This window comes from Onychostoma macrolepis, chromosome 21, assembly GCF_012432095.1.
Source record: "Onychostoma macrolepis isolate SWU-2019 chromosome 21, ASM1243209v1, whole genome shotgun sequence".
Taxonomy (NCBI): Eukaryota; Metazoa; Chordata; class Actinopteri; order Cypriniformes; family Cyprinidae; genus Onychostoma; species Onychostoma macrolepis.
Genome location: NC_081175.1, coordinates 3,275,124 through 3,284,984, shown reverse-complemented (window position 1 = coordinate 3,284,984; position 9,861 = coordinate 3,275,124). Strand labels below are relative to the sequence as shown.

The 9,861-nt window shown below is 34.9% G+C and overlaps 1 protein-coding gene across 2 annotated transcripts in view; it reads left to right on the top strand.

Moving 5' to 3' along the window:
• Positions 1–7,948: 7,948 nt before the first annotated feature.
• Positions 7,949–9,861, top strand: part of camk2a (calcium/calmodulin-dependent protein kinase II alpha) — a 56,230-nt gene continuing 54,317 nt past the window's right edge. For both annotated transcript variants that reach the window (XM_058758052.1, XM_058758051.1), the window contains exons 1-2: positions 7,949–8,201; positions 9,481–9,575. In XM_058758052.1, the coding sequence (XP_058614035.1) occupies positions 8,140–8,201; positions 9,481–9,575 (157 nt within the window). In that variant the 5' untranslated portion in view covers positions 7,949–8,139. The remainder of the gene's footprint in view (positions 8,202–9,480; positions 9,576–9,861) is intronic.

Genomic DNA, 9,861 nt, shown 5'->3' with positions numbered 1-9,861 from the left:
TGACATCCACAGTGCAGACAAAAAAAAAAAAAAAAAAAAGAAAGTCAATGGCTACCAGCAACTGTTTGGTTATCAACATTCTTCAAAATATCTTCTTTTGTGTTCAACAGAAAGAAATTCAGACAGGATTGGAACATCATGAGGGTGAGTGATTTCCTTTTGGAATGAGCGTGTCATTTTGTAAGCTGTTTCATTAAACTTTAAATTTAGCTTCAAGATGGTTAACTTGGGAGTAAAACATATTTGAAAAATAAAGACAGTTATATCACCTGTTGCTGTTGGCGCTACTTGTGTTTGGACCCTGATAATGTTGCTACATTTATTTATTAGTGTATGTTTTATTATTATTCTATCTTAAGAGCATCTGGGCACCAGAGACCGTAAATCACAGAGGTCCCAAATTTGGAGGGATGGTTATATAACTCTACTGTGAATCACAAATGATAGCTGTAAGTTTAATGTTATCCACTAGAGGGAGCCACAGGATACTAGGAGGCAAAGTTGAAATTTGACACCAGCACAACCATATCTACAGCACCCACAGCATGGATTGTTTCAAATTTGGTCATGCTTATGTTTTCATCTAATATACTAAAATGTTAAGGCATGTTAATGTTAATGTTTCAAGGCAGCACCGTGTTGTGAGAAATTAGGTATGATCATACAAATGGCATTAATTTAAAATATGTATATAATTGCTTAATAAAGTGCATAATAAAAAAAACAAAAACAAACTGGACTCTTGATAAACTGTTAATAAATAATAATAATCAAATGACCTTTATTGTTACATAGTTACATAGATTGTTGTGAATACAAAAACGGTAAATCCAAATGTGCAGTATATAAACTAGACTATCAGGCCAGTCAGGTCTGTTTGCTATGCTAGAACATAAGCTAACTAAAACAGACATTTATTGTCATTATAATGTAGTTTAAACTGCATATTTCCTTCAGTGATTGTGTAGGAATTGTAATCGGGTTCTAAAGATCGCTTGGGGTCCTAATGGATACCAATTTTGTAGGATAAGAATCCTTGATAAGAACTTTTAGGTCAGTGAAGAGGATTTCTATCTATTATGCACTATATCCTGCAGAAGCTAAGCGAGTTCGGCCGGCACATAAAGTCAGAATCGTCTGTGTCTGTGGTTGCACAAGGTTGACTTTCATGAATGGCCATGATGCCTGCAGCCGAATGTGTCTCTGTGACAGTGTGTCCTCACTGCAGTGCCGACAGAATGAGGTGCAGCTGAATTTCTGTACAGATCCTATAACAGAAACTTTGATATTTATTAAGCTGCATGTATGCGCATGAAATGATCCAGGTTTTCTTGTAAACGCTCTCCGATAATGATGCCTATGTGATGTCTAGTCATCCCACATATGCAGACAACAGATCTCTAAATGCGCCAAAAATACATGCAACGACTCCAACATGTTTAATTCACAAATCTGCGCACCAGATGAATGCATTTTTTTGCTCACAACAGTACAATCTGAAAATTCAAAAATATGTGTAATTCAATGCACAAATTAATGCACCATGTGTTATTGAGTCAAATTTGCTAAGGTGTAATTAAACGTAACAAATGTAAAAATGTATCTTTTCTTTTTGGAGAATTTAAGGTATGAGTCAAGTTTTATCAAGATTTTATCAAACTGATAATTGCATTAATCTTTTAAACAACTGAGAAGATAGTGATCAAACTACATTTTATAAAAATCACATTTCAAGTTGAGTAATATATATTATACAGGGACTCATCTCAAGAACATTCATTTAACAGTTCATCTGTTTCCAAAATTAAGAAAAAATAGAAGTAAAGAATAGAAAATATTTAATTTAGGAATGTCAGAATCAGAATTTGTAGTTTGTAGTTTAACAACTTCCTGTTTTTGTCAGGAACCACGCTGAATGATGCTGGATTGGCGTTCATCATCTTTAGCATATAGTGTAAAGTATATCACTCACATGCATTATATTATGTATGTTACGGTCTCTGACAGACAGCGTGTTGAAGCTGCTCAGGCCGTCATTTTCTTCTTCTCAGAAAGTTATGAAATGGTCAAAAGCAGTCATCTAGTAGTGTTGGTTAGTGTGGGACCTCTGCTTCTCGTAAATACTGTATATTGTGCATGTCATTTTTTTGACAGACATTGATGTTGTGATATTCAAATGATGTGGAATTGAAAGCATATAGGTTGTAGTAATTATGTATTTCTTTTCTAGTATATATTTAGTGAAGTGATTGATGACTGTGAGCATGTTATGTCGATGTTTTTAGTTCTAATATTCCAACCGACAGTCAGCTTAAGTTTCTGATGGCCATGATGTGCGATTTTTGGGTATTATAAAATATCCCGGAGTTGTTTGAAATGCTTTTTGTGTAGTTCACTATACTTTTGTTTTACAGAATAAAGCTTATTCCTTGACTTAATTTTTTTTTTTTAACTTTTGTTCAATTATTAGCAGATTTGAACTCGTATGTTCTGAAGGCTTGCCTTGCACATGCAAAGAGCAATTTGTCATATGCTGGGAAAGACAGTCAAATATAGTATGTTCAACTTCATGCAATGCTGTGCAGACTTACGCATGTCTGTCCTGAAGCAGTGCATGTCAGTTAGAAATGTTGTCCAACTTGAGACAGCGTCAATGCTGAGTCACTAGCAATGTTGCATACAACCAAATCATTTGTTAATAATCGTGATAATGGCTTAATTGGACTGAAAAGCCTCCATGTAAACACCTCAACTGGTCTGACTCATTTTGACTCATCTGAATGTAATTTCGGTCCGACTGAAAGGGATGCTGAAGATATGAAATAATGTGTTCAAGAGGAAAGTATTAGCATGTAAATCTTTGAATGTGATTATTTTCTTAATTAGATTCAAATATACCTTGCAGTGCCCTGGTGCATGAGTTTCTATAAATCTTATGAACTGGTCAGTGGAGGAGACTATTTGGAGAATATTTGGTATGAATTTGCTATAACGCTTTTCATATATGGTATATATAAATATATATATATATATATATATATATGTTACTTCCACTGTAATTCTTGCACTGGCTGTCTCCGTTTCTGCATGTGGCAAATGGTGCATTCGCTGAGATTCTGCACGAATGTAATGCACAGTTTAACGACTGCAGCAGGTGCATGCAATGCTTTCAGAATCAGAAATTTCATTGGACTCATTTGGACTGAGAAAATGAGCATGTAAACATATCAAATGTAATGTCATCTGCAAGAGCAATTCAATAGCAGCCGTCTTGACTCAGTCAGCACAGTTCTCCCAGAGTGTCTACGTGAGCTCAAAATCTGTTTATCTGACAAATATTGCATCCATTTCATGTTCAATAAAGAAAATGCCCAGACTGCTCTCTTTTCTACACTGCCCCATAGGGTCAGAGGAGTTTTTGAGATCCATAATCTTTGCACACAGTTCCATCATTTCATGCTTACTCTCAGTTTACAAACTGTACTCAGATTTGTACACTTTTTTCAGTTTTTCATATATACCAATAGATTTGTGAACTGTATTAGTTTTCAGTATTAACTAACCATTTGCAGCTTATTAACAGTTAGTGAGGTAGTAATTAAGTTTAGGTATGGGGTAGTATTAGGGATCTAAAATATGATCATGTAGAATAATCCATTAATATGCGATTTATAAGCACTAATAAACAGGACTAGTACTAATAAATATGCTAGTAATACGGAACTAGTTAATAGTGAGAATTGATCCCTAAATGCTAAATTACCCTGTATTAATAGATTTGTAGCTCCTTTTCTAAATGTGGAAATCTCTGTCCACTGATTCATTTGCAATACAGTTTATCATTTGCTAAAATATTATAAAACACCATTTTGATAAATAATAACAACAAAAAGGAGTCACTCCAAATATCTATAATATTACTATGCTATAGTATTACTAAAACCTCTTCATGATAAAATATGTGGTAACACTTTATAATAACTTTCATTAATAAATCATTAACAAACATTATCTAATTATCTATCTAATTTCTGTTCATTTGTAGATTTTTAAAATGCATTGAAAGTTTAATGATGTTTGTGAATATTAACTAATGATCCGTTAAGCTTTATATAATGTTTGTTAATGATTTATTAATGGAAATTATTATAAAGTGTTACCAAATATATTGATTTAATCAATCTTAAACCCATTGTTCATCAAAGAGAGTGTGAGGTTTAGCTACTGTTGCGCAAAAAAAAAAAAAAAAAAAAGTACTAATGTTTTAACTCTCACCATCAAGTTTTAGTGAAGGCTTCAATAACATATTTAAGAAAATAAACAATGCATTTTATATACAGTCTGACTCTAAAGTGGACGGCTAATGTAATCCCCAAAGAATACATAAAGTACAAATGCAGAAGAACTAAAATAAAATATTAATCATAAAATGGATGCAACCTGGCAACTTAGAATGTCAGTGCAGAGACCGTTTGCTAGGATGCGGCTTGGCTGTAAGTGCTTGGTCGTCATGGAAACGACACTATATGTCAAATTGATGCATATAGTTAACACATTAACCTTAACCTGTTTACCTTTTTGGGGGGCTTGACGATATGGGCAATTGTTTTTTTTTTTTTTTTGATCAGGCAAATGGGAGAAATTTCTCACTTTTAGGTGTCTTTGGATAAAAGCATCTGCTAAATGAATGAATGTCTGACTAATAACAGTCAATAAAAGTAACACCAGAAAAAATAATGCCTAATGTAACTAATGAAATCACAGTAATAATATAAGATAATACCGTATATCTACATTTTGTTTAAATAAACAATTAATAATTCTTAGTTCATCTATAATAATGTCAACATGTTTATGTGAGTTTATGTGGAGGCAGGGATTTCTAAATGGAGAGGAGGGACTACAATTTTGTGGATTGCAAAACAGTGGGCACAGATTGTGAAATTTGTTGGATTCCAGTTGCTGCCATCCGGAGTATTGATATAACATTATATTAATTCAGTCACTATCCGTTCCCCGTGGAAGAATCACATATTTTAATATGCTGGTAGGAAAGTCACCCTGTACTGTCAGAAATGAGAAAGGCATCACATTTGACCAGAAACTGGGATAAAATGTATCCCTTCAAGGGATAAAAAAGAATGAGAAGAATGTGGATATCAAAAGCAGAGGCAAGGAAATCCTTGTTTCTTGTAATAATTTAGATGTGTGTGTGTGTGTGTGTGTGTGTGTGTGTGTGTTTGTCAGGGAGTCATTTGGAAGAGAAGAAACATACATCTACTGTATGTATTTGGAGGACACTTTTATCTAAAGTGGCTTACACTGCATTAAGATACAGATTTTAAACATTCACGCATTCCATGGAAATTGAACCAAAGAACTTGGTGCTAATGATGTTCTAATTTGTCTGTAATACTGTAACTTTTGTATTTGCATTTATCTGATACAAGCAGCAAAGAAAAGAGCACACAATCATTGGGCTTATGTGTGAACAGGAGCAATGTGGAGTTAAGGAAGTAAAGAGCATAAAAACATTGCCCCTTATTAAGGCACCCTTATTGTAAGCGTTGCAAAACCCTGTTCCTGGATCTCTCTCTTAACAGGGCACATTTTGCATGTCTCCCTAATCAACTGATTCAAGTCATTAGCTGTGTAGAGCTTCCAAGACCTGAAATGAGTGCGTCAGACAAAGAAGAGGAGAGGATTGGGAACCACTGGCTTGGACTCTCTGATCAAACTATCAGTGAGAGCAATGGTCTTATGAAGTGAAACGACTGGTCTGTGCAAGAAACTGAACATTATTTACAACATTATTACCTGTAATTCAGAGCCTCAGACAAATGGGAAAGACCGATTCATTTCCGAAAACTGGCTCTTTCGGACAGTTTATTTCAATGAACTGGTTCCAATAACTGATTTACCAGTGTGTTTATGTAATCACATAATGAAATCTGAAATCACATATACACAATTATATTATTAAAGCATCCAATAATGATGTGAAACATGGATGTTTTACATGTCTAAAGCATATAAAGTGCATAAACTAGTCTTCATCAGCTTGCTTTTTTAAATAAACAATGAGAAAACATAAAAACGTTCATTTGGCCACTTCATTCAAGGGCTCAGTTCATGCATGCTCATATCAGCGGCTCATTGGTCCTTGATCCGAGTCAAACTGTTTCCTCAGGTTCAGTGGCCGTTGGAGAATTAGTTCATTCATCATAGGATTAGATATGCCGCTATTTTGGCTGTCAGGCATCCGAAAGTGAGTTTTGATTAAGTAAAAAAACTGGGTCAAAACAATGCTTATTAGTTTGTGAACTGGACATCACTCTGGACTGTTTGCCTAAGGCTCAAGACAAGATTATAGGTAATATTGTTGTAAATAAAGCTCACAGACCGATCGTTTTGCTTCTTAAGACCTCAATATTATGTCAGGAGCCACAGGTATTTTTTTCTTTTTGTTAAAAATCTTTTAAATATATATATATATATATATTTTTTTTTTTCATATCATATTTCCATATTATTTCTATTCTCATTTGCATTTTTCCATACAATATCAGTATTTATCATGATATTTATTTACCATTAATGGAGAAGGAAATACTTTCCACATGTTTGTTAGACCTTGATAATTCATTTAAATGCAACTTGTTGGTTCACAATTAAACTCGAGAGAGTAAAATGCCTTTTAATTTAGGGCTCCATGAAATACATTTTCCCCTAAATTCTGTTTTCCATTTTGTTTATTTATTTTTTATGGATTGTGTTATATAATGTAACACAAATGTATCATCAAAAATAGTGTCCAATGAAATAAATTTTAGCAATTTAATTAGTCTTTAAAAATGTATTCAGATGAAAATATAATTAATATACCATAAAACATTACAATTATTATTTTTTTTTTTCCAAATAAGGTGTGGATCAACAGAACAGTATAAACTAAAACATGAATGACAAATAACTTGGTTGTATGATATTTCTTAAAAATAATATTATTATTAAAATTATTACTTTGAAAAGGACTTTTTAGTATACAGTAGTACTATATTTCATAATTTCTTCAAGTTAAACCAAACTCTTATTTTATCGGTTTGTCGTGAAGATCTGTGAGTTTCAATGTATTTGATGGTAGTTTTTGTGTAAAGCTGGTAAAGTGACTCTCAGAGCAGCTCTGGAGATGAAGTTTACATGTTCATGTCTCATATATTGAGATGCAGATGCTGAAATCACCATGAGGGTCACGTGTGTTTGAGTTTGTGTATTAGGCAAAACTATACCATTCATTTACACAGAGACATGCAGAACATGCAGAGTTATTAGATACACACCCTGTTGTTGCATTTATTTCTGCTGTTAGATGAATCCATAGAATAAAAATGTCCAGAGCTTATCATCGTTATCGACATAAATTTTAGCCGATTTCAATATATCGTCTTATCACCCAGCCCTATTCTCAGATCAATCGGGACTCTCGTAGATGCCACTGGTCCCTAACCTGTCCCTTATGAGCCTGTAAAGCCTATGGGCCACTTTGGGTAAATTGTGCATTGATTCTTTTCTATTATTTTCTCTATAGATAAAGAAAAGACAGACATCATTAAATCCACATGCAAGGGAATTTCTACTAATAGCAATAGGCAATAACAGGCCATCCCAGCATGTAAAAACCTACACTGCAATGCTTGCGTTTGAATGAAAGGACTTCGACTGAATGCGAATATAAAGAAGTACTGTAGGCTTCGTTTCATCTGAAAGAATTTAAAATAGCTATTTTGGCCATCTCTTCATACAGTATATGCAGACTGCTGTGAAGTAACAGTGTGATGCACACTGAAGGTGTGTGGGTGTGTTTTACTGTCTGCATGGCTTCATGTGTGTGAGCATGTGAGGAGAGGAGGAGGATGCGGCTGCCATGGTAACGAGGGCTGTGTATGGAGGACAGCAGCCAGTCGCAGGCAGCCACAGAAAGATCTATCCTTTTTTCCTCATTCCACTTCCACTTTTCCGATATAGAAAACGATCTCGAGACCAGGGGTTTGATCGCGCTCCTGTCCCTCCTGCCTGACGCTTCAAACGCTTCACCTCACAACACTCTCATCAGACGCAGGAAACGCACACACTTCCAGGATGGCAACCATCACCTGCACGCGCTTCACAGAGGAATACCAGCTGTTTGAGGAACTGGGAAAGTAAGTTCTAATCGCTGTATTTCTTTAAACCGATTTGAAGGTATGTTTGAGCTGCACAATGGCCCGAGATGTTATTTTCGTTCCAATGCAATGCTTTTGTAACATATCAGCTCATGTTAAGAGCGTTAGAACTGTCAGCTTGTCCATTAAAGAATAAGGACAACGTAGCTGGAAAATATCCCCAATAGACAGAACTGCAAATCCACTATGAGTTTCATCTGAAACTGGTTGTGAGGCAAATCTGGTAGGGTTTGGTTTGAATGTAGCAAAATAAGAAATCACTGGAATCAGAATGTGTAGAAATGATCAGTATGCACTAACTTGAGAAGGCACATAACGCAACTTGCATTACATAACAAGCAGACACTGGGTGGAGGAGATCCACAGAGGAAATGACTTAAAAGTTCAGCGGCGAGATCTGAAGAGTGATTCCAACGTTATGCAATTAACAGTGCATTAAAACAATCTCATGCTTTCAGTGAGAGACAAATAAAAATCACAATGTGGAGTATTAGCACAAACATACAGTAATTTAAATATAGTCATAGTTTAGACAACAGTCAACAACCCAAATTGATTTTGGCAAATTCTCGATCTGTAAGAAGATACATTATGTATGCATGTATGTATATATATATATATATATATATGTATATATATGTGTGTGTGTGTGTGTGTGTGTGTGAATATATATATATATATATATATATATATATATATATATATCTCAAGACACCTCACAGTACAATATGAAACGAGCCAGCTTATAATTACGAATAATTACGTTCATAAATGTTACACACTTAAATTCAGATACCTGTATGTTGATGCATATAGTGCCAGTAACAATGCTGTGAATTGTTGAGGCAGAAGTACAAAAAATTCTGCTTGCTTCCCTCTTTCCATCCACCCACTCTGTACTACAGCATTTTTTTCCTGAGCGAGTGCACTGTATACTTGTTTTCTTGATTTGAGAGCATGTAACACCTCTACAGAGATGGGTCTTCAACTCCATCTGGCCTTGTGCCCACTGCTCTACTCCCACACACACCCTCATACTGAACACACACACACACACGTCTTTTTCTGTGGGCAGTCAAACCGCTTACATAATTGCATTTGTGGGTGGCAATTCAATTCAGACATTGAAATATTGCATAATCCAATATATTACTGCCTGCCTAGCAGGTAAACCTGCGTCTTTTTCTTGAAGTTTATATTCACAGTGCACTAAATGTTAAACATACAGACCTTGCTTCCATGTTCTTCTGATTTTTAGGGGAGCCTTTTCTGTGGTGCGGAGATGTCTGAAAGTTCTCTCAGGGCAAGAGTATGCTGCAAAGATCATCAACACAAAGAAGCTGTCTACTCGGGGTAGGTGCTCAGATCAGTCCAACAAACAGTTCAAATGCTATAATAACACCATCAAGGTTGGGAATTTTAATCAATCATTACAGTAGGTACTACAGAACATCAGCAGTGGACTCAATTTACAGTTGATTTATTGTCAGTCTATCTGTAGTCAATCTCAAGCCCCCATTTACAAAACTGGTGACTTTTATTTGTTTGTAGGCTCATGTCATATCTCATGTGAGAAGTGAATTACCTCATTAATTAGTCATTAATAAGTCTGTAAAGAACAAAAATTTTACTTTTGAGG